The sequence below is a fragment of the Toxotes jaculatrix genome, chromosome 5, assembly GCF_017976425.1.
Source record: "Toxotes jaculatrix isolate fToxJac2 chromosome 5, fToxJac2.pri, whole genome shotgun sequence".
In the NCBI taxonomy this organism is placed as follows: domain Eukaryota; kingdom Metazoa; phylum Chordata; class Actinopteri; family Toxotidae; genus Toxotes; species Toxotes jaculatrix.
Window position 1 is genome coordinate 8,410,794 of NC_054398.1, and position 24,147 is coordinate 8,434,940.

Genomic DNA, 24,147 nt, shown 5'->3' on the forward strand with positions numbered 1-24,147 from the left:
TTTAGGCAGTCTGAGTGGTAGTGGATTGGCAGAGGAGGGGAGAGGGATCTTCACCATGTTTCATTTCAGGTTCCCAGTGCCCTCTGGCGGTCCTCAGAGCAGGCAATATCCAACCAACTACTTATTTCTTCCTCAGCTAGTCTCTCCATTAATGGCTTAGTGCCGCTCCAGCTCCCATTGTTATTCCTGCATGGCTGCATGCTGCGCAAAGGATGTCGCATGTTTATCAGACCAGAAATATTGTGCATCTCTGCTTTGGGAAAATGAACTTTGAAAGAAAGCCTCTACTGGATCCAGATGTCTTACAGTGTACTATAACTTTATTTATCTTTGTCAGTCTCTTTCACCTCTTCTCTATCATATCTTTTAAAAAAGGGCTCAAACATTTTGGCCAAAGGTAAAGAGTGTGCCTTCACTTGTCTCACTCTTTGGCCAGAGCACGGCTCAACAAACAGTTGGAGACAATGAAAATAACTGAGTGTGTTTTTAATTTGGCAGGTAAACAGCTGGCGCGCACAATTCAGCACACAAAGCTGATGGACCTTTGCACATCCTGCATTCTGCAACATGTCTCTTTATGCAGATACATGCTGACTGATTACGCACACGTCACAGGCGCACACGTACATGAACACTGTGAACTTGTAGAGTCAGCTTTGTTTAACACCTCAAAGGATTTGGATAAGTAACTGTCATTGAGTCTGCATAATTAGGACACTGTGTCATCTGAATTCAAATGGCCCATTTGCCCTAATGATCTGTCACTGTTCCTAGAAGTCAGACTCATGAGAATAGCCACTCCGCACATCAGAATTTTGTTACTGCATGAATAGCATTGCTTGCTGATTTTATTTTGCATTAACACTTTTTTCTTCATATCTAAAAAAAAAAAAACTCAGCTGAAAATGCCTTTTCATCAGTCTTTTCATCTAATGTAAATGATTGAGTGGTGAGTCATAGATGCAGGAAACCATTTATTCTTTGCCACAGTGACATTAGCCAGGTTGTTTATTTATTATCTTTGTTCTTATTTATGTTCTTATTATTATGTTATGTTCTTATTTATAAGGCTATTCTTGGTCTTCTTCCATCTTACCTACAAATCTACATCCTTCAAAAAAGTATGAGAAGCTATCGTTTTCTGTCCCTTATTCCTTCTATCGGTCCTTAAAGCCCATACTGAATGGGAAAAATGGGCTTTGAAGTATGCTGCTCCCTCTACTTGGAATCAGTTGCAAAATTACCTGAATCCTATGGAGCTGGTCTCACTGGATGCATTTAAAGTACTTTTAAATAGCTTGGAGGGAGGCACATCTGGCTGTAGAGGTTTTGACTCACACATATGGGCCCTGTTTGATCCCTGATGTTGATGACTTGTAGGAGATATGTGGTGAATATTTTTGCTATTTTAAGACGTTATAATTCATTCTTTATTTTCATTCTAACTTATTACATGTATGTCTGCAACCCTGTTAATTGTGCTGATCCCTGAAATAGATATTTTATCTCAGTGAGTCTTTTTCTGGTTAAGTAAAGGTCGAATGAATTTAAAAAAAAAATCTTTAGTGGAATAAAAGGCATCTTGTAAACTCTACTTCTGAAGCTGTAGCACTGTTATTGTTACCTGTGTTTGTAAACTGAAGAATCATCAGTTCATAGATAAGATGGAGTGTGAGTGCTCTCTACAGGCAAGTCGAAGAACTGCAACAGTAGACGTCTTGTATTTATTTTAATGTTGTTAACAAATAACAGATAACCCTTAGCATTGCAAACACTCACACTCAATACAATACACACTTTTCATAAAATTACAGTTTTTTTTGTTTTTTTTTTTTTGAAAGAATTTTCCACCTTTACCCTAAATGACAGATTTGCAGTCCTACACCCACCGGTGAGGTCGTGTGGCCTGTTTCACGCTGCCGTACAGTGGGTGGCAGTAAAGAGCTCAGCTCTCTGTTGAGGCAGGAGCAAATGAAAAAAAAAGGAAGAAGACTTCACAGTAATATTGATATGTAGGTTATTATTTTTTTTTTTAACTTTTACTTGTTATACAGTCTGTGAGCTTACTACTTGGTGAGTGTACATACGTACGTTTTTGTCAGATTTTGAGCATAACAGTACAAACTTTCTCCAGATATGACAATGATGTGGTACACGGAGATGTTACATGACGGTCAGAGAATTGCTATGTTTTGTTAACATGCTAGTAGCCTAGCATGTCAAATGACCTGTGACGACGGGGCTTTAAACGCCGTATTTCTGCTTGAAGAAAGAAAGGCTCTGTGGTCAGCTGTTTACGTTAGCTTTAGCAATGATGTTCATATGCGTTTGCCCATAAAATATGCTATGCCGACAGTCTCTCGGTGCAGCATTTGTGCGTACCAAAGACAGATGAGTGTATATGTAGATGTGGGGAATGCAGGGGAAAGGTGAGCTGCCAAGGTTTCAGACAGAGCTGCTGAAAGAAATTATTGACAAATTGTCTTGGAAACCAGCGAACCCATCTGCAAGAGACAAATCAGCCTGAGGCCATAGTCCACAAACTGTACTGCCACTGTCATACGCTTGTTTTCCCTTGTAGAAATATTTCTACATCAGTGAAGTCATGATTCAGAGCTACATTACAGTACTTTAAGACAGGTGTACAGGTTTCTAGTTAAAATACTTGTGATAACCAAGTTGTCATTAACATCTATTCATCAGCTATTACACAGAGTTAATCTTTTCTTTCTGTCCTCTCTGGTTCTTTCCAGGTACCTTGATCTAATGCTGCTGGTGGAGAGCTGAGAGGTGTTTTTCCATCATGAAGGCTGTAGCCGACTTCCTCAGCATATTTCACATTGAGGCCAGTGGCTGGTCTGTTACATTCAGCCTCTTCCTCATCTTTCTAGGTCTTCTCTACTGGTGAGTAAATACTTAAAACCTCTATCTGTTTATGATGTCGTAGCTGGTGTGGAAATTAAGTCAATTAATTAATTTACTAGTAACATAAAGTGTACATTTTTAGGAAATTACACACTTGTGTAACCAGGAGTGTAACCAGTCAACTAACATATCAGTCCAGTTTTGTGGAGCTGATAGGGCAAAAGACTGTAATCAAGAATCAAGCAGAATGTTTAGGAAAATGTTGGTCTGTATCCTTCTCTGTCATATGCTTTTATTCTCTTCATTCATCACTCGTCAACACAAGTCTGTGCTCTGTCCTCCAGGTATTCAATTTATCCGTTTTCAGTTCTTTCTCGATGCGGCATCAAACATCCAAAGCCAGTACCTTTCTATGGCAACATATTCATGTTTCGCGAGGTAAGATATGGTTGCACTTTCCAGCAAATTTTGATTTACCCCTGGTTCTCTCTCTTTGTTCGTCATCTCTAACCTGTGTCAAAATTTGTGTGGATTATGAGACAATTTACCCTTGATCATCATCATCTTCACTATAGCTTTTCAGATTAAGTTTTAGATTCTCTCAAGCCTTAAATAAACAAGTGGACTTTTCATTTGAAGGATTTTAGTTTTGGTCACGGAAAACAGGTGAGTTTCAGGATTGGTCCTTTTTCTAGGCTGTTTATTCGATTTTCTGCTGTATATGCAGCTTTTATGCAGGCGTGTAAAAAAGTCATGAGGCTGATAAGCTGCCATAGTGTTACCTTTTCTCTCATTTACAGTGAGCTAACATTGTTCTGTGATGTTATTTTCAGGGTTTTTTCAACCCCATCAATGATCTCATAAGGACACATGGCAGAGTTTGTGGGTAAATAAAAAATACAATACTTTTTACACCAACCTTTGATGAAATTATTAAACTAGTCACTGATTTTAATGTTGTGGTTGATCAGTGTGTTGGCAGCATTAAGATTATTTGATTTGAATGAGACTCTCTGTGTATGTTAGGTACTATTTGGGGCGCAGACCGGTGGTGGTGGTAGCAGACCCTGACATGCTCAGACAAGTGATGGTCAGAGACTTCAGCAGTTTCCCAAACAGAATGGTGAGGATATTAACCAAAGCAAAACATGAACATTATGTGCTTACTCATAATTCAAAGCATCAGCCTTAGTGGTTTAGCGATAAGCACGCCTACTGTCTTGTTCTTCTGTACAGACTGTTCGCTTTGCCACCAAGCCCATGACTGACTGTCTGCTCATGCTGAGGAATGAACGCTGGAAGAGAGTGCGGAGCATCCTGACCCCCTCCTTCAGTGCGGCCAAGATGAAAGAGGTGAGATAAGATCGCTTGGATTTGTTTGGCACCAATTAGAATCAGCTGATATTTGTTAAAAAGTCATCAGTTAGTAAAGCAGATGATAAACGACGATACATCTCACAGACATCTGAGGGGAAATTTTGGTCTGATAATTTAATGTCTGTCACAGATTGAGAATACGAAGCGTGGGGTTGGAGGACAGAGAGAGAGTGGAGCACTTAACATTCTAACTCTTTGGTACAAACTATTATAACTGTAACTGTTTTTTTTTTTTTTTTTGTTAGATTTAAACTGTGTAAAATGATGAGAATGAAATCAGTTTCTTACGTAACTGAATTGGAATTCAGGGTTAAGCTTGTTGGCTTTTTACTGCCAATAAAGATGTTTAACTAATTTATGGCAACTTCTTTTAACTGTAGCAAATATGGACCAATATTTCCCCAAAGCAATATTGCGAAGTATCGTTCCATTTCCAGAAGCCTCAGCAGTTGTGACAAACATCACTGCCTTTTCTTTTTTCTTGTAGATGGTTCCACTCATCAACACAGCCATCAGTGCCCTGATGAACAACTTAAACGTGTACGCTGAGTCTGGAGAGGCCTTTGACATCCACAGGTGATCCCAAGCACCGTCGAACAAAGGCTGTTAGAATTATGGTGTCTCTTTCTGTCCTGTCTCATATTTTTGTTTCGGTGTCTGTTTTGCAGATGTTTCGGCTGCTTCACCATGGATGTTATCGCCAGTGTGGCATTTGCAACTCAGGTGGACTCTCAGAACAACCCAGATGACCCGTTTGTCCGCCACGCTCAGATGTTCTTCTCCTTTTCTTTCTTCAGGCCCATCATGCTGTTGTTCAGTCAGTCCAGTCTATTTGTATTATTCTAACATTTATTTAAGAGTGTGATGAAGGCAAAAGAATAATATACTGTATTTTTAAAGCATAGACCAGAGAATATGTGACAAACGTATCTAGCGTTCCCATGTAATTCTTGGTTTTGGATGATAAATTTGAGGAAAATTAAGCTTGCAAATAAATAAATATTATTTTTGTAAATATACATTTTCTGATTGTACAATATTAATTCCATTGCATGCTGAGTCTTGTGCAAATTTCAGTTTTGGGTTACAACAACAAATCTCATTTCTATGCTCAGTTGCTTTTCCTTTCATCATGGCTCCACTGGCGGGACTCATCCCCAACAAAAGACGTGACCAGATGAATCAGTTCTTCATCAACAGCATTCAGAAGATTATCAAGCAGAGAGAGGAGCAGCCTCCTGAACAGGTGAATCTTACAGATTATACTAAAGTGCAGCTTGTGCATTAAATCACCTCCTAAGGGGTCCCACTTTTCCCTTGATAACTGGAATTGATTCTATGTACCATCGGCAGTTTTTTTCATAGACACAATTTCTGACATATAGTTTTTAAATTAAATTGTTTTTTAATTAATTCATTTTTTTTTTTTTATGTAGAGGCGCCGAGATTTCCTTCAGCTGATGTTGGACGCTCGCACCAGCAAGGAGTCTGTGTCTTTGGAACAGTTTGATACAGCGAACCACACTGATGAGCTCGATCTCAGGAACCAGCAAACACAGCCGTCGACCTCGGATCAGGACAGTGACCGACTTCACCCACAGGAGCCGCACGCCAGGCGTCCTCAGAAAAAGATGATGACTGAGGATGAGATCGTGGGTCAGGCTTTTGTCTTCCTCCTTGCAGGCTACGAAACCAGCAGCAACACATTGGCTTTCACCTGCTACCTCCTGGCCCTCAACCCTGAATGTCAGCACAAAGTACAGGAAGAGGTGGATGAGTTCTTTACTAGATATGTGAGTTTATCACCTTGTCGTTTTGGTCTGATCTTGTTTTCTTCATCTAGTTGTGACATAAGATGACAGTTATGGGCAGATATGGGTTCATATGATGCTACCTGTTGTTGTAGGAGTCACCAAATTACACAAATGTTCAGGAGCTGAAGTACTTGGACATGGTTATTTGTGAAGCATTGCGCCTCTACCCTCCTGGATTCAGGTAAAAGGAAGATGTTAAATGAGGAGAAAGGATGCACGTTTATTAGATTCATCATTACAATATTTATGATTCTGTTGACCAAGATCACGCAGTGATCATGTGGAGTAAAGAAGTAAAAATGACTTGAGGTCTGTAAAACATGCAGACTCAGTCTTTTCCGTATTCCGCATTTTGTCCCACGAAGGTTTGCACGAGACATCGACAGTGACTGTGTGGTGAATGGCCAGTTCCTGCCTAAAGGAGCGACGCTGGAAATCCCAGCAGGCTTCCTCCATTACGACCCAGAGCACTGGCCAGAGCCTGAGAAGTTCATCCCTGAGAGGTAGGAGGCTGATAAACCTTGTGTTTCAGTCTCCTGTAAATCTAGGACATGTCTCACTGTATTTACTGACAAATTATAAAGCTAAATCAAAATTAGACTCACATGTAAACTTTAAGTTAGTGTGAAGTGTTGTCATGATGTTGCATTACATTCAGCTGTATATTAATCAAACGGCAAACATTTTGGACACCCCCAAAAGATCACTGTGATCAAATACTGGTAGATTGACATCACATCTAGCTTGGAGGTGTCACATCCAGCTTTTTAAAAAAAAAACATTTTCTGTAACAGAAGTTGTATGAATCTCATGCAGGGCATCTGCAGGTCTCGAAAAGGTATTAAAAAACATTCAGTCTTCAGTTTAATTTACAAAAGTCTTAAATTCTCTTACCTGCTAAAAGCATCATAGTCATAAAATATTTTTGTATCACACATAAACTGAAATTATGACTGTAGCAACAGTAGATCAGTGGTGTCCAAACTGTTCCACAAAGGGTCAGTGTGGCTGCAGGTTTTTGTTCCAACCAAGCAGCAGCACACCAGACTTGACTCATTTAATCAACTGATCTCACTCTTCAGAGAGCTGATTGGTCACACTGTGTGCTCTTCATTGGTTGGAACAAAAACCTACAGCCACACCGACCCTTTGTGGAACTGTTTGGACACCCCTGCAGTAGATCATCCAGCAGGAGACTGTTCATGTTTTATGATATACAGTGGATACGGAAAGTATTCAGACCCCCTTAAATTTTTCACTCTTTGTTGTATTGCAACCATTTGCTAAAATCATTTTGTTTCCTCATTAATGTACACACAGCACCCCATATTGACAGAGAAACACAAAATTGTTGAAATTTTTGCAGATTTATTGAAAAAGAAACTGAAATATCACACAGCCATAAGTATTCAGACCTTTTGCACAGTATTTAGTAGAAGCTCCCTTTTGAGCTAATACAGCCTTGAGTCTTCTTGGCAATGAAGTTTTTCACGCCTGGATTTGGGAATCCTCTGCCATTCCTCCTTGCAGATCCTCTCCAGTTCTTTCAGGTTGGATGGTGTACATTGGTGGACAGCCATTTTCAGGTCTCTCCAGAGATGCTCAATTGGGTTTAAGTCAGGGCTCTGGCTGCGCCATTCAAGAACAGTCACAGAGTTGTCCTGAAACCACTCCTTTGTTATTTTAGCTGTGTGCTTAGGGTCATTGTCTTGTTGGAAGGTGAACCTTCAGCCCAGTCTGAGGTCCTGAGCACTCTGGAGAAGGTTTTAGTCCAGGATATCTCTGTACTTGGCCGCATTCATCTTTCCTTCAATTGCAACCAGTCGTTCTGTCCCTGCAGCTGAAAAACACCCCCACAGCATGATGCTGCCACCACCATGCTTCACTGTTGCAGCCAGATCTGTGCCATGCCACAATTCTGTCTTTGAGCTCTTCAGGCAGTTCCTTTGACCTCATGATTCTCATTTGCTCTGACATGCACTGTGAGCTGTAAGGTCTTATATAGACAGGTGTGTGGCCTTCCTAATCAAGTCCAATCAGTAGAATCAAACACAGCTGGACTCCAATGAAGGTGTAGAACCATCTCAAGGATGATCAGAAGAAATGGACAACACCTGAGTTAAATATATGAGGGTCACAGCAAAGGGTCTGAATACTTATGGCCGTGTGATATTTCAGTTTAGCAAATGGCTGCAATATAACAAAGAGTGAAAAATTTAAGGGAGTCTGAATACTTTCCATACCCACTGTATATAATTTCAGTGTGCACCATCAGACCTGAGGCATTGTTACTAGTGATTCCTATAGTAGCTAGAAAGCTCATTGTCTCATAATGGGCAAGTATAGGGCATATATCGTCCATACTGGTTTTCCCACATTATTATCATACTTTGGCTGCTAAGACCCTGTTGTGCAACTTACAGTTCATCAATTCAACTGCACTTATTTTGTTGTTTCACCATGTAATGTAAATATATTCAGTCCAATGGTTAAGGCCTTTGGCATTAACATGTAAAGTTATATCCAGCCTTGAAAATGTAAACTTAAACTTGTAAACTAATTAAACTTGTTGCTCTCCAGATTCACACCAGAGGCCAAGGCCAGTAGACATCCATTTGTATACCTGCCGTTTGGGGCCGGTCCCCGTAACTGTGTGGGAATGAGGCTCGCTCAGCTGGAGATCAGAATGGCTTTAGTTCGGCTGTTTCAGAAGTACAGCATTGTGGCCTGCTCTGAGACAAAGGTGGGATGGACAGTTTAAACTCTTTAGACAATAATCTAAAGAACATCATTTTGGGTCTTAGAAAGGATTCAAATTCACAAAAGAAAAAAAAGGAATTAATGTATTCATCCATTTACTTAATGGCTTTTATTAGACTGCTGTACAGATTGCTGTAATTCACTGTGCAACAGTGAACCAATAGTTGAGAACATAATGCTAAGTCTGGAAAACACAAATCTGTACGGAAAAAGTTTTTTCATATACGTTATTCTTTTCTTTGTGCAGGTTCCTCTCGAGCTGAAGTCATCAAGCACTTTAGGACCTAAAAATGGCATATTTGTGAAAATCACAAGAAGAGACATGGGTGGAGGTCAACTGAATTCTCCACCAGATGATTAGAAACTCACCGTTCATCTTCTTGGATGGTAGAAAAAAATTCAGTGAAGTTACAAACCATCCTGTAGGTCCAAGTTGTGACAATGACACACCGTGTCAGCGTGTCACTTTAAAGTGTGTGAGCAATTTTCTAAATCTGTAATTTACCTTTACATCAGAATGTTTCCATAATTACTTTAACATTATAAAGTAAATTACAAGTTACAGTGCCCTCTATACCTGGATTATTTTGCTCATCTGGTGCCTTTCTCTTTTCTTGAGGAGTGATCTGGAAAGTGGACTGAGCATGAGTATCACTACGCTGTAATGATAAATGACATTTTCACAAAAGTGCAGTTGATCTGATCAGGCACTGTGGAGGACACGGTTGAGGTCCCTCTGAACTCTACTACTGATGGCTTCATCACTTATTATAGTGATGAAAAAATAAGTGTGACAGAGGGAGCTGGAGGTCATGTGAATAACGACAGAGGAGTGAACAAAGGAAGAGTTGTGGTCCACTAAAAGAGAGCAACTCTGCCTCTTACCTCAGTATAAAGGAATAATGAATTATGTTTTGCTGCTTTGATTTTGAACAGGCTACAACATCACTGTCATAAATGGTCATTTAGGTCAAACCATTCATCTGAACAGTAGTTTTTATTTCATCATGAGCAGGTGATAACAGGTTTGCACTGTAGCGTTAGGATTATTTTTAATCAGTTTATAGACACATTTTATAGTTTTTCAGAAATGCTGCATGCAGGGAGCAGTTCGTTTGCTGATTCAAAAATCACTTTGGAAGTCCTTACATTTATTACTGTCATATTTCTATAATTTAATTTACTCAGTTGAAAGCTGCTATTTTAGAGTGAAACAATTTCTCATATTATGTTTCTAGGTGTTATCGCTTTTCCGTGGGAGTGATTCTGAGTTCATGATTTCTAAATGCTGCCTTGAGTTAATTTTGGTCTTGACTGTATGCAATGAGAGATTTACTGACGCTGAACTTGAATGTTTCTGTTAAACAGTGTGCATATTTCTGCAACAGGGATCAAAGGTGTTTGAAGGCAGAGGACTGAACTATATTTAAAATGGGTCAAATGCCACTTGTAACTAAACATTCTAACATAATGATGAAATTTCTTTTTATTGACTGCACTGTGAAAACAAATGAGTTAAATGCCATTTATTACATAATCTGAATTTCATTCCATATTTAGACGCAGGATGACTTTGTTGCCGTCAACAGGCTTGGGTGAATGACCTTTGGCAAACATTCTTAAGACAACAAAATACCCCCACTTATCATAAATGTAGACTGTTATCAAGGAAAAACATGATTTGTTTGTATACATTCTACAGTGCAAAAATGTGTATTTTCGGACACATTATGAATTCATTCATGAATCAGGACCCAGAGTAAAAATCACACAGAAAAATCCCCTTGAGTATTTGTTTTCTTCCACTTTACACTTCATCAAAGTACCTGACAGTATATAAAGAATTTAAAATCAGCTCCACCTTAACACAGAGCCACTGCATTGCTTTTACTTTTAACACTTGAAGCATATTTTGTTGATAAAACTGCTTTTACCAAAGTAAGATTCTGAATGCAGGAGCTTCTTACATTCTTCCAACGCTGTAAAACTCCCCAAACCTTTAAAAAAGCCAGTGGCTGCTACCAGTCATAGCAAAAAGCATCCAGAAATACAAATTTATCTTGTACCAAAATCCTCCGAAAAACAACAGCATTACAACTTACGAGTAACTGATTACATACTCTGGATAAATCTGTTGTTTTTCAAAGACAACAAAGATGCTGGGGTTTCTCTCCAGGTCAACGCAACTGTCATAGAGGGTTCTGCCATCTCCTTTTGTTGGGGGTCGGACAAAGCTGCTCTGTCCCTTGCAGGACTCCCCCACCAGGACCAGAGCAACAAACATGGTCTTGTTAAGGCTTCTTTGGGCCCTGGCATATCTGTCTGAGTAGGATGCATCTCTGGCAAAGTAGCTCCCTAACAAATAGGGCAGTGTTAGTATTGACACAGTCTAAAGGAAAAAAATGTTAAAAAAATGTTAGATTTTTTTCTGCTACCATGTTAAAGTATGCTGCTTTTTCAGTTCTAAAAGCCAGATAAACTTTGAATTCCAGAGTGTACTGCTCTGTGCCAAAACATGGCACAGCACAGGAATTCTGAGGACAGGACATTTCTTTTATGGCCTGCCAGTACTTGATCCTGCATACGGTATATTCATTATATTACTGGAATTGCTGCTGAGGCTGTTGTACTATACCTTTGCCATAGGCCGTGCCATGGACGCCACACATCCTCCAGTCAAAGTTTTGCTCACAGATAGCCTCAATCAGGGACTGATCTGTCCCATGGAATAAGTACTGCTGATTCACAGCGTTCCCTCCATTCCTCTCCTTCATCTGCTGTTTCTGCCTGAACACACAATACACAAAAATGTAATGATGCGTTTTAGGGGGAAACACACTTGTTAGCTTTCTTCCTTAAGACTCTCATATCTGTATGGTAAGTATGAAGCCCGATAGGCTTAGCATTTAAAGACTAGAAATAGTCTGGCTCTGGCCTCTGCACCCGGTCAAGACCCCATGAAACCACTATCTGTCTTTTTTACACGAATGAGATGTAACGTGTTAATTCCAGAGCTTGTGCTGGTAGGCAAATTATGTTACCTTCGGACAGAGCAAGATGAGCTGTTTCCCCCTGTTTGTGTGGTAGCTATCTATATTATACTCAGAGTGGTATAAATTTTGCTCATCAAATACGCCATCTTGGCAAGAAATGTTGAGCTTTTGCTTAAAGGAAGCCAGAAAAATCCCTGATTTACCATTCAAAGACTTTCCACAGCGATGGGTTCTGGATCCTCTGGATACTGTAAATTTTACTCTGAGGCATTGTGCGCCTAAACAACATCTCAATATTTTTATATTCATGTGCAGATTTGGAGAGAGGTATGAGCTGAAAGAAAAGAACAAAGTGGAGATATACAAGTCATTAATGAAGGATATAAATATATATTTAGTCTTTATTAAGGAACATAACACAAAATACAGAACAATAAGACATGGTGTAAAAATACCTTGTATCCATAATCAGGCAGGGCTTTCTTGTCCCAGTGGGATGGGACATTTTCAGCTGTGGAGGAGCTGGAGCTGTGTGATGATGCACTACAGAGGAGACAAACATACAGCAAGAACTGTCTGACTGATGAGGTCACATGAGGCACTGAGACATCCAAAACAGCAGTGTTAGAATTGCAAGGACAATGCAAAATCTATGTTGATAACTAGAAAATGAAAATACCTCTCCAGCTTCAATTTCACGTCCTGAGCAGACACAAAGCGAGGCCTCCTTCTGACCTCCCTCTTAGTTTTGTATTTTAAGTTGTCTTGATACATCTGCTGGGTTCCTGTTTCACCTTTGAAGTGGAGAATATACTGCTGTTTGCCAGCACTAAAAGGAATCCCTGTGTCTCTGTCTGCCAGGTACACGTTCTCCAGAGTTTCAGAGGTGACAGAGGCTGCTGTGTCAGTATCACCCTACAGAGAACACACACACAACAAAAGCAGAGAACAGTCCAGCAAAGTTTAGATTTTAAATTTCAAACATGGAAAAATTTATCAATAAAGTGTGAAGAAGGGAATGCAGCAAATCTGAATCTACTTGCTCCCTCAAACAGTACTATTAAGGGTCAAAGCCTCTCAAAACTTGACTTTTCATCTAATCATCATTGAACAAAGACACATAGCTGCATCCTTTGTCCAAATCTGACTGACCTGTCCATACTCCTGCCACTTCCCATGGTCATCCTTCCAGTACCAAAGCCATTGTGTTGTAAGGATGAAGTGAGGGGGCTTTGAGATAGAGGAGGCAGTGGACAGGCGACGAACTGGAGACCTTCCATATTTCATCGTCATCGTGATGAAGTCAACTGCCTCAGTGTCGAGGGACAAAGAGCTGAAAGCAACCGATGTAAAGTAGCCTAAATCAGCAAATTACATTCAGCCCAGTAGATACCTGTATTTGTTTCTCTACAGTATATTTATCAACTACAAAAGAGATGTGCGTGCATCTCTGTGGTGTGTTTCTTCATTCATGCACCTCTGAAGACCTAAGAGACTGAAAATTCCTGAGGCGGACGATGGTTGAGTCATGCAGTTTGTGTCTTTTCCTGGGTCACAGTAGGCCTTCTCAATGTCCTCCATATTAGGCAAATCCTTCCAGGTCACACCATCGCTGTCTAAAACCTGCCATCTGTAAGGCAGATGCCAATGGACACGAGCACACTTCTCTGAGAAAAAAAAAACACAAGGATACAAAGGCGCTCTTTGGGCAGTGATGCACATACAGAGGTTGTTTTTTTCTTTTCAAACACATTTATACACATGTTGAGGTTACTGTATTGTAGATGTGACTTGTCAGTCAGCTATACCGGAAATGTGGTTACCTTTGAAGCTGCAGTGTTTGCGAATGAAGAAGAGGCAGATTTCATTCCTGTCAGCATCACTCATGGGTTTAGATGAACAAGTAGTACTGGTGGGGGATCCAGGGTTGCTGTGGGAAGGCCGCTGGGAAGGCTGCAGAGTTGGGGTTCTCACCTCATGTGGTACTAGAGAAGACACACATACATACATAAATATGCACAATCTATTCTGTAATGACCAAAAATACATAAAGTAATATTTCCATAAAAGCAGTTATTTACCAGGAACAGCCCATTGACCTGTGATGATGAATTTATTTCTGTAGATCTCAAGAAGGTTTTTAATATTTTCTTGACTGAATCCGCGGAAAATCTTCATTCCTTGTGCATCAATGTCATGGGTTCTCTTACAGTTAGGGCCGAACTTGCAGTCGCCTTGGAAATAGTGCTGGCAGACATGAAGCTTGGTGCAGGAGGTGCTGAACTTGCAGGAACCATGCAAACCGTTGCCCTTGTTGTAATGTGGGCATATCTAGAGGGTCATACAAAGGAGGGTGGCCATGCTGTTACAACACAAACAAATTACAGTTCATTCAGAAACACCTCTGTCTCCCACTGCTGCCAGTAAAACCTACCTCAGGTAGCAGAAACGGATCATTCTGCAGTAACAGCTGGAACAGCTGTTTTTCTGTCAAGCCGTGAAGATCGTATCTCTTTAAAAGCTCTGCATTGTGTGGAGAAGCCAGACTGTGGGGACTTTTACACCTGAGTCTAAAAATGACAAAAATATTATCTCAGGTTTTAGTTTTACAGAATCAACCTACTCAAAAAAGGCATATCCAGTTTCTGTAGATGGACAGATCCCTGGAGATTTAAAAATTGACGGTCATGTATTATTACAACTGATACTGGTGGCTGATAGGATATGGAACCTATGTTGACATACCTACTCACATTTGTGATTGTTTGTGACTGCAGAGGTTAAAACATTTCTTACTTGGACAAAATTTACTCCATAAATATGTGTACACCCTGCTTGTAATCAAACTCATTAGTGTGTCTGTGTAGGTTCTCAGTCATCCAGGTCGTGGTATTTCCAAAAGTTACTGAAGATCAGCCGGACTTGCTTGGGGTTCTGTCTTTGCCTCTTCTTCAGAAACGAAGAAGCCTTTCAGATGAGATGCTAAGAACCTCAAGCAAGTCGAGTTGACTTTCGATAACTTTTGGAAACTACGAAAATTTTTGATCAAGGTCAGTTAATAGTATGGACGTCGGACAGTAAGTAGTACTTACTGTCCAACGTAATTTAGTAATGCCCAAGTTTGCACTTTTTTATTTTTAACGTTAACTAAGCATTGCTTACTGTCCGACGATGTTCATTGTTTGGTAGCTTCACACCAGGCGCGCATGCGTGAATTCGATGACGCGAATTCGTACGCGAGAGCGTACGAATCGATCTTTAGAAAATAAAATGAAAATCGATTCAGAATAGGAGAATCGATTTTATCAACACAGCTCTAGTTAATAGGATGTTAAAACAGCATTTTCACAGTAAACCTTTAGCAGGAAAAGCACAGTAATGTTATTAATAGCACTGATAAGAACTGCATTCCATTTAGGTGAGCTGGTGTTGTGCCTGCTGACTCACTGGGACACTGGATGAAACTGAGCCCTTTAATTAAATACATTTGGTTTCACCAGTGCTTTTCCTGCTGTGGTCTATTGTTGCCATCTTCTGGACCAATACAGGCGTTACACTTGATGTTTGCATTTTCTTTGTTGATCTTACAGAGGGTAAGGTCAAGGCTTGTTATCTTCCACAGTGGCCCAAAATGGACCAGCAGCAAAATACCTGATTTTAATCTAAAGGCATTTAAAACATATAAATATTTAGATTAACACCTTATAATTTTGTGCACCAAGCTATATCAAAACACCTGTGTGTGTGTGTGCGTGCGCGCGCAGGGCTTTAAACTTTAAAAACTCCTCAAACCTGTTTTGCTTCCGCTGCCCTTGTATCAAGTTATTTTTGCCTCTGTACAGTTCGCTGATCATTTAGATATACTAGTTAGACACATATCCGAACGAGGTATAGCGGTGGGTTACTTACCCGAACGTGCAGTCCCCGCAAACAAAATACCTGCACAGGTGTAAGCCATCACACTGTGAGCACTCTCCGGGTTTTTTCTGACAGATCCTAAGACTTGTTTTAGCCACTACCAGACTGTCCGGGCTGATTATTTGACCGCCGATCACCTTCTGTCTGCCTGCTTTAATGGCTATTTTGCCGTCGTCGAACAGGATACTTCGCAGCACTGGTTCCGCAACAGTGAAACTCTGTGCGATCGTCTCATCTAGGCGCTTGAAGTCCAGAGATCCCCGGTGGTCGCACAGGGTCATGATGATGCATTTAGAAATGACTGAAGTCATCCTGAAATAGGGGAACAGGTTTACTAGCCGAGTGACATGTAGCTACTGTGACTAAAGCAGGGCTGGCCTAGCTCTTCATAGCCTGAGCGATTCCTGGTTACAGAGAAACAAAACCGAAACTGAAAAGAGGAAAAACAACGGTGGAAGAAATTTACTGCACCTGAAGGAAATGCAATATCATCAACACAGACTACTTTATGTTTTGCATAAAACGCATTGAGTTATGAAGGTGGATATGAGAAAACAAACTGAAGGGTGACTTTTTCTATAGTTGGTACTGACGGGTTATTCTAATGCAAATGTAAAGTTGTTAAAATCACAAAAAAAAAACCCCCAAAAAAAACCACAACTATAGTCCTGAATTTAATTTAATCAAAGTCGACACTAATCACGCTTTTTTCTGTCTTCTTTTGTTGTAAAGATTAGAGATTTGAAAAGTTTACTGAAGCACTTGAAGGCAACACTTGCCCATGACAACCACTCCAGACGTTTAGTGTACCTTAGCAACCATGGAGGGCGAGCTTTCGTTGATGGAGGAAAAAAACGAGGGGCTTACGCAAAAACAACAAAAAGAACTCCTCTGCAAAAGAGTCGAAGAATTAAAGTAATGAAAATACATATTCAAGAATATTCTTTGGGTGAAAATAGCTAAACCGTGAAGTTTGATAACCTAAGACTGCCTTTATATGCTTATTTTGTGCAACATGCTAACCTTGATAGCTGGCTTGTGTTATTGTGGAACATGGTTATAGTAGTTAAATATTACTCAAACATAACTATGTCCTAGAACCAAAAGCTAAAAATAGAGTTTCACAAGTACTGCCACTTTCTTTAAACTAGGCTGGGTCACATTATGACTCATTTCATTTTTTTTTTTTAATTGGCTGAACTTCTTGTTATTGTTTACCTCCACTCAAGGTGTTCCAATGCAGCCCTCCTGGCAGAGAATGACATGTTTGAACAGTTCATCAGCCGCCTGGATCCACAGGACCTGGAGTCCCAGGCTGGGGGAGAAGGTCCGGGGGCAATGGGAGGCTCCCAGCTGGAGCGTGGGGTAAGTGACACCCAGTGACAAGCCAGATCCTTACAAAACTGGTGTCTGTTTTTCTTTTTCTTTTCTTTTTTGTAGGTTTGATGTGGATTTTCAGGCCAGACTGTAGACCCAGTCAGTTGTTGAAGACTGAGTTCAATTCTGCCTAAGTCTCCACACCTTTTACTCTTTATTCTCTAAGTCTTTTTCTTCCAAAAACTTCTGAGTATTCAACTCTTCTTTTAAGGAAAAACACAGAGTCAAATCTAAGCACAGGAGTCCAGAGAAGTTGAGTCCAGAGAGCTTTATTCATAAATACAGAGTTCAAAAGCCCGAGCCGCTTCGCAGAGACAACTGAATTTTTACCAGCTGTACATCATTTTTAATATTGTAGGCTGTGCTCAGATCCAAGGACGTGTCTGGGCGTATCTGGACATCTCCCTTTGTCTGGTTGGTGCGATTTTACTTGCGTCAAAACTTGCGTCAAACTTGTCTTTTTCCTTGTATTTAGCAGGCCTGATATTTAATGGAGTCTCCTCCTATCTCATGTTAACCACAATTTACTCATATTAACCACACTTTGTTTTTAATGGAATCTGGGTTTCTGTTGACTACCTTTTTAAAAAAAACAAAAACAAAAAAAACCTTTCCAGACCTAGTGTTACATACACTATTCTTTTTCTAGTGTTACATACACTGACACGATCCTCCACACATCTCCTCATAACAGTGTCAACAGAGTACCAAACTATGCAGAGCATGGGAGATTACACATTTGCAGTACAGCAGTAACAGACAGAGTGGCAAACAGGTGCGAGACAAGCAGTACACAATGGATTAGAACACATTGCACAAAACTTGACACCACAGGTTTCCCACTGGCAGTGAATGCGGGAAGGACAGACTTTGCCCATTCTGCACCGTCAGCTTTACTCTTTCTCAAGGTCACAAAACAGGCTTAAGATCTCAAAACAACACCAGAGAGGAACAAATTAAAATGCTTTTTTAGGTTGACAGCGTAACAAACCATTTTTGCTGCTATATCAGCAGCGATTCATGTGGCTTCCTGCCACAATCTTGGGAAAGATTTTTGAAATTTAACATTAAAAATGGTAGTTTAATGGTTATGATAATGTGATAAATATATTGGTTTAGATAAGTACTACTATTAGGTATTTACAATCTCTTGTAATAGCCTGTTTGCATTTTTTCTTGAGATTGACAATAAAATGAAAGTCTATCAGGAGTGGAGCGCAGATAATTCTGCACTCCACACAGATAATTCTGCACTCTACTCCTGATGGACTTACATGATTTTGCTTATGTCTGTGTGTGTGCCTTATCAGGCCCGTGGACGTAGGCGGAAGTCCCGTTCTTATGTATCAGATCGACTCCAGCTGCTGACTTTTGAGCAGAAACTTTATGTGGCACAGAGGGAAGTAACAGAGACACAACAAGACCAGGAGAAGCTCAAACAGAGATATGAGAGAATTCAGGACAACTACAAGGTTAGGTTATAACTCATACATGCACAAAAAACAACCAACCAAACAAAAGCATACACATTTGCAGTACATTTCTCCTTAACGATTCTGCTTATCTTTCTAGGCATCTCTGAAAGAGGCAGAATTGCGTCTAGAAGATATTAGGAAGGCCAAGAAAGAGTTTGAACACAGACTGCTAAAGCCTATGAAGGACAGCAGATTGGAAATGAAGGAGCCAGGGAAGGTGCTCCGGTACATTGAAGACAAGTTAAAGGTAAAAATCAGGTTTTTACCTAAATAGGTTACATAGTGTTAATAGAATGACTTGTATTTTTATAGTTTAATATGGAAAAGTTCCTGTATTAGCCTCTCCACTCTAAAATGCCAAATTTAGCATAATTTGCATTGCATATTTTTTTCTATTATTGAGCAAATTTTACTTTTACTCACTTTTATTTGATTAATTCTGCTTTCTTCAGTACATCATTTTCCTCCCGTTGTCCACATTGTATGCTCTGTTCGCAAACACACACACACACAAACTCAAGCAGGTCACCCAGTTGGAGAGGTTAAATCTGAAGAACCAGGCACTGAAGGTCCAGGAGAAGAAGCTCCAGCAGCAACTTCAACAGAAAAAAGAGATGGGAAAAGCCGAGTACGAGGTAGAGAATGAAAGTGAGGGTATATACAGAGATGCTAAGAAAGCAGAAAAAAAGGGACAGTTTTATTAATTATGTAGATTGTCATTTGATAGTGTAGTTTGTTTATTATGTTATGTTGTTTATTGTACTGTATGGTGCTGTGTGTTGTATCTAGGAAATTTTCCAGGAGCACAATGAGCAGAGAAGTGACATAAATCTGGATGAACTTCAAGTCAACAGTTTGAAAGTACAACGTGTCCTGAGTTCATACAAGGTGACTCATTATAAAATTGTTCGAGAGAAACAGACAATGTTTCCAGTTTAATTTAGTGTAAATTTATGAAATGTATCCCACCTCTGCAGTAAAGTTAATCTTCTTCATCTTGTGTGTGTGTGAACAGGAGAAGCTGCAGAGTGTAACATGGGAGTCTACAGAACTGAGCAATGACATCTGCAACAGGAAGCAGATGCTGGCAAAAATTGAGGAGGAGATACAACATGCTGAGCAGGTTTTCTTATTAGTCCAAAAACCAGTCGCTGTTGAGAACCTAACTTCAAGATCAGTGTTGCCACGAAAATCAAATTTAGTAATTAATACATGGTGTGGTTCACTGGTTACCAAAAAGTAGCACAGTAATTAGCATTAAATTATGTAGGACAGAGTAGAACACACACAAGTGAATCAGCTAATTCTTTACTTCTCTCATTTTAATTCTTCTCCCTTTAATCTAATTCCCCTTGTGTGCTCCAACCCTTCTGTTTAATTTCTTCTCTCTTCAGGAGCGTTTAAAGGCAGAAGCCCTCAACCAACACCTGCGCTGCCAGATGTCAGATTATGAGGCTCCTGATATCACTGAGTACATACACGTCAAGGACAAACACAAGAAGCTGCAGCAGAGCATTCACACTTGGGAGAGGAAGGTTGGGATTGCTGAGGTAGACCAATATTTTTATTTTCTTTACCCAGTTACAGTCAGTGCTGTCGCCTCTGTAGAAATGGAATAAGATTTTGAAGCACAGTATCTTCTTTTCCACTTTCATCATACCACAGCATGCCTCCGTTCAGCGTCCAACATCCAAAACAATGGGCTCTCTCTTCTCTGTTTTCCCCAGATGGCCTTGAAGACTCACACTAAAGCCTGGAGCAAACAGAGAGCCACTCAAACTCCTGCAAACAGTGCTGCGGCTGGAGCGAGGTCTGGGGAAAACCAAATCCCAGTAAAGCTCCCATACATAGCAGAGCACTACACATAGAGAAGCTGGGAAATAGAAGACGGACAGGATTCATTAAATAAATGAATGGCTGGAGGATGGACACTGTGCTACAGCTGCAAATGTCACAGTAATGATTTGTCATAACAAAGAAAACCATGTGCTTTGTGCTTCAAGGTTTCTTATATTCTAGTTTTTTTGTTCAGTCACACTCATAGTGACAATAGTGAGTGAACTATGTGAAAGATTTGTACCATGCATCATCAACGAATTGTACCGAAGCCCAGTCACATTCAGTAACAAAATATCCTCTTATACTATAGTGATAAATATATCATGATCACAGTGTACTTGAAACCATACGTGAGTATCCATATGTGTGTGTGATGTTCGTATATTTAGAATAAAACTTTGTTTCAATATAAGGAAAAAAAAATCCACCTCAGACTCGACAAACTATTTTCTTTATTAGAAAGAAATCCTTGGAGGTATAAGCCCTCAAAGAACTCTAAATGTTATGATGTTACATGCCATATATACAGTTATATACATAAAAGTGCAATGTCACAATGGCTAAGCTGTTTATTTATTATTAATTCTGTTATATAACTGTTTGGAAAATGGCATCATCACTTATTCATGTGTCTTCTTCCTGCACCGCATTTTCTCAAAAACACAGCATCTGACATGAAAATGCAACAGGACAGAATGTCTGAAGTTCCTCTAAAACATTTTTCAAAGGCACTTTCACAAGTACATACTACAGATGTATGTAACACCACAGAGTAGCTTAACGCCTACAGACGGCATAACTGAGTCCTACTGGTCATGATGTTACATAGTGACAAAAGCACACATATTTATACAACTGGCTTCATACTGCAGGTGAGACACCTGTATCTCTGGATATTTATTCTACATCATTTGTTCTAAATTGAAGTCATTTCTACCCAGAAACACAACAAGGATAACAACAGAGATTATAAAAATAATGAAAGTTAGTAATTCAGAAATCAATTAACTTTTGATTATTACACACACAATATCTGTCAAGTCAAAGATAGTGTAAACCTGCTGTTAGAGAGCACTGCTAATTCATTGCAAACCAAGTCTCTTCTAGGTGTTATTATGCTAGCCAAACATTCCCAGGACATGCACCCGATTCTGGTATTTCTACAGTACAGAGGTTACTTAAAAAAAAAAAAAAAAAAAAAGACACATACAGGGACGCAGTCACACAGCTGGTACTCACTGGCACATACAGTTTTATGGGGCTATTGCATTTCGAAATTATTATTTGACCTGAACACATACAAGCCGACTGACACGGGCCGTTCTTTGCTGACTGCTTGAGACTTCCTTCTGTTCCACACGTGCAATTTTCCCGTCGCATGTCAGCCATTTATAAAGTGTTGTCCTCCGCAACCACAGCAAGTCCACAGTGTCAGTCAGAGAGCAGTACAAAAACACAGTATTGGTGTTCTCACCTGAACATGACACAGACTAGAGGGACAGAGACTTTGACAAAGAAAAACGAAGGAAGCAGGGTGAACACAGTAGGAGGCTTTTACACTAACAGTCATTAGGTCCATGGCTACTGGCAGCACTCCCACAGGGCGCTGCCTTGAGTCTATACACATCAGTCAATATGAGGAATACCTACATCATATATGGAGGGTCAACATCCATGCTTTACACTTATACAGCCATGTCTTTGGGTAGATAAAGCCAAGCAAGGCATAAAAGAAGCTATGGCATGTGTTTCACACTGTATAATAGCCTATGTGTTGTATATACTGTAGGTAGGAGATGATTTGTCATTGTAAAATTTTCACACTGCTCCCCATAGGTTACACAGATGTAAAGGCATATTTTATCCCTTCATCATGAGTTACTGATGCAGGAATTCAAGAATGCGTCAAAATGTTCAAAGTTTATAATGAAGTAGTGGTTTTATCCAATAGTCATCTCTCGTTCCAGGCAATGTGGAAATATGTTCAAACAATTTTGAGCAAATCCAGCACAGAGGTGATCTTTGTACATTACTGAGACAAATGACAATGGTGTGCCTTGCCGAAGAAAGTTGCAGTTTACACGCTAATGAATCAGAACTACTAATTTATTAACAGAGTACCGTTAGTTATTCAGGGCTCTCCAGGCCTGTTATCAGTCCAACCTTCAAACCATGTCTGTCCAGGCAGTCACAGCACCTTTAGAGTATTTAACATTTGAAATCAGTTACACCTCAAAGTCTTTAAGGCCTCTGAAGCAGTTCACAACACCTTCGGGGGCCCCTCTTAGGTCCTTCTCATCAAGCTCTGTTTCAGGTTCAGTGGTAAATGGAGGAGCTACATGCACCATGTTCTATTTAAAGTGACACAGTTCATGACTGTAAACTAAACTAGTCTACATTTCCTAAAACCTTGAAAGGAAGCCTTTGTGATTTGTTGTTTGAATTTATTTAAAAAAAAAAAACAAAACATGTTAGATAATATTAATCTGAGCACATTAACACGTAACTGTGCAGGTTATTGACACAAAATTTGTCTGACTGACAAATCTGTCTACATTGCAACTCCTACACAAGTCTCTCAAATCCTGACACTGTCCCCTTTAGGATTTCGTTTTCAGCTTCAGAACACCACAAAGAAATGCCTTTTCCTGTCTAGGTCCATGTATGTTACACGCTCTTAGATAATGTCTGCAGCACGTCTGTGAAGTCTAGACACTGATAGCATTTTGCAGCCCCCTGGGAGTTGACTGAGAGTTTTTGTTTTTGTTTTTTGTTTTATCTCTGGTTCCTGTCCCAGAGGTTACATGGTGCAAGACTTGTCCAGAGGATCCTGAGGAGATGTAGCTGGAGGCTGTGGGGCCTGGCTGGACTTGGGCAGAACCATGGGCTTGGGCCTCAAGGCGGGCGGTTTGAGCTGCACCCCCATGCGGGGCGCGACCACAGGCTTGAAGGTGCTCATAGTGTCGCTGGAGGAGCTGGTGCTGCGGCGGATGGGCGGCTCAGTGTTGGCGGTGGACCTCAGCATGATGCCGTGGATGGGGCTGAGGGACTCACTGGAGCTGGCCGGTGTGGGACCCCCACCGCTGCTGCCGGAGGTCTGCCGCTGCTCCAGGGTGTCCAGCACCACGTCAGGGGCGTGCTTGGCTGAGCTCTGCCGCTCCAGTTCGCGCAGCTCGTTCAGAGCAGTGTTCATGGTTTCTTCTATGTCCTGCAGGAGGCAAAGAGAATGTGTGTAAGAGAGGAGAGACAATATGGGAGGATGATAATGACACCGGCGAGAGAGGTGAGTGAGAAACGGGAAACAGGGTTAAAAAAATTAGAAACAATTAGAAGACAAGGCAGGAGGCAGAAATGAAAAGAAGGAAAAAGAGGATTAAATAAAAAGAAACGACATGAAAGGGCGGAAAAGGAAGAGTTAGGTACGTAGGAAACATTTAAAAAAAAAACATGTTAACAGAGAACCACAGTGACAGCTTCTCACAAAAACACCAAGCATGCATTATACATGCAGAGAGTTAGAGTATTACTGTGCACCGGTTCTCCTCTCTCTGCATGCAAATGACTTTGGATAGCAAAGGAGATGCAGAGATGACAAGATGTGTTCATCTGAGCATGCTCCCAGTTGGCAGACAGACAGCCCAGCACAGTTTAAAGTGCTCTCTGTGACCTCTGCTCTCTAACTGAGGCTCTGTCCACGGCTCTAAGATTCATAAATGTGTGGCAACAGTC

The 24,147-nt window shown here is 40.4% G+C and overlaps 4 protein-coding genes across 8 annotated transcripts in view; 2 read left to right on the top strand and 2 right to left on the bottom strand.

Moving 5' to 3' along the window:
* The first annotated feature begins 1,948 nt into the window (after positions 1–1,948).
* tbxas1 (thromboxane A synthase 1 (platelet)) lies at positions 1,949–10,211 on the top strand. Of its 2 annotated transcripts, none has more exons than XM_041038201.1 (14): positions 1,949–2,012; positions 2,754–2,904; positions 3,210–3,303; positions 3,699–3,751; positions 3,892–3,988; positions 4,102–4,218; positions 4,730–4,818; positions 4,911–5,059; positions 5,358–5,488; positions 5,679–6,035; positions 6,149–6,237; positions 6,422–6,559; positions 8,637–8,799; positions 9,064–10,211. In XM_041038201.1, exons 2-14 carry the CDS (start codon positions 2,804–2,806, stop codon positions 9,175–9,177), a joined length of 1,692 nt encoding a protein of 563 aa, XP_040894135.1. In that variant the 5' UTR covers positions 1,949–2,012; positions 2,754–2,803; the 3' UTR covers positions 9,178–10,211. The 2 variants fall into 2 exon arrangements, with proteins under 2 accessions (XP_040894135.1, XP_040894133.1); XM_041038199.1 differs by having other exon boundaries at positions 1,979–2,073.
* Positions 10,212–10,327: 116 nt separating this feature from the next.
* parp12a (poly (ADP-ribose) polymerase family, member 12a) lies at positions 10,328–16,129 on the bottom strand. The gene is made up of 11 exons (XM_041038198.1): positions 15,719–16,129; positions 14,244–14,379; positions 13,891–14,140; positions 13,633–13,794; positions 13,287–13,476; positions 12,962–13,142; positions 12,489–12,724; positions 12,265–12,352; positions 12,013–12,143; positions 11,452–11,603; positions 10,328–11,171 (listed from the first exon to the last, which is right to left on the bottom strand). The coding sequence occupies exons 1-11, from the start codon at positions 16,036–16,038 to the stop codon at positions 10,915–10,917; spliced, it is 2,103 nt and encodes a 700-aa protein (XP_040894132.1). The 5' UTR covers positions 16,039–16,129; the 3' UTR covers positions 10,328–10,914.
* Positions 16,130–16,541: 412 nt separating this feature from the next.
* ccdc113 (coiled-coil domain containing 113) lies at positions 16,542–20,709 on the top strand. 2 transcript variants are annotated; one of them, XM_041038252.1, is made up of 9 exons: positions 16,542–16,642; positions 16,957–17,092; positions 18,415–18,576; positions 18,677–18,826; positions 19,104–19,214; positions 19,369–19,467; positions 19,595–19,702; positions 19,974–20,129; positions 20,307–20,709. In XM_041038252.1, the coding sequence occupies exons 1-9, from the start codon at positions 16,548–16,550 to the stop codon at positions 20,445–20,447; spliced, it is 1,158 nt and encodes a 385-aa protein (XP_040894186.1). In that variant the 5' UTR covers positions 16,542–16,547; the 3' UTR covers positions 20,448–20,709. The 2 variants fall into 2 exon arrangements, with proteins under 2 accessions (XP_040894186.1, XP_040894185.1); XM_041038251.1 differs by having other exon boundaries at positions 16,549–16,642; positions 19,101–19,214.
* A 149-nt stretch (positions 20,710–20,858) lies between these two features.
* The window catches only part of srgap1a (SLIT-ROBO Rho GTPase activating protein 1a), an 82,400-nt gene continuing 79,111 nt past the window's right edge, over positions 20,859–24,147 (bottom strand). For 2 of the 3 annotated variants that reach the window (XM_041038248.1, XM_041038247.1), the window contains exon 22: positions 20,859–23,626. In XM_041038248.1, the coding sequence (XP_040894182.1) occupies positions 23,219–23,626 (408 nt within the window). In that variant the 3' untranslated portion in view covers positions 20,859–23,218. The remainder of the gene's footprint in view (positions 23,627–24,147) is intronic. The other variant, XM_041038249.1, reaches the window with a different exon arrangement.

Bases quoted from the DNA above. Each gene is read 5' to 3' on its own strand.
- tbxas1 (XM_041038201.1), top strand. From the start codon at position 2,804: ATGAAGGCTGTAGCCGACTTCCTCAGCATATTTCACATTGAGGCCAGT. The intron at 3,304-3,698 runs GTAAGATATGGT...TGTTATTTTCAG, and splicing joins ACATATTCATGTTTCGCGAG to GGTTTTTTCAACCCCATCAA. The intron at 4,219-4,729 runs GTGAGATAAGAT...TTTTTCTTGTAG, and splicing joins GTGCGGCCAAGATGAAAGAG to ATGGTTCCACTCATCAACAC.
- parp12a (XM_041038198.1), bottom strand. From the start codon at position 16,038: ATGACTTCAGTCATTTCTAAATGCATCATCATGACCCTGTGCGACCAC. The intron at 12,353-12,488 runs GTATTTTCATTT...TCTCCTCTGTAG, and splicing joins GTGAAATTGAAGCTGGAGAG to TGCATCATCACACAGCTCCA. The intron at 12,144-12,264 runs GTATTTTTACAC...CTTTTCTTTCAG, and splicing joins TGCCTGATTATGGATACAAG to CTCATACCTCTCTCCAAATC.
- ccdc113 (XM_041038252.1), top strand. From the start codon at position 16,548: ATGGAGGGCGAGCTTTCGTTGATGGAGGAAAAAAACGAGGGGCTTACG. The intron at 16,643-16,956 runs GTAATGAAAATA...CCTCCACTCAAG, and splicing joins AAAAGAGTCGAAGAATTAAA to GTGTTCCAATGCAGCCCTCC. The intron at 20,130-20,306 runs GTAGACCAATAT...TGTTTTCCCCAG, and splicing joins GGAAGGTTGGGATTGCTGAG to ATGGCCTTGAAGACTCACAC.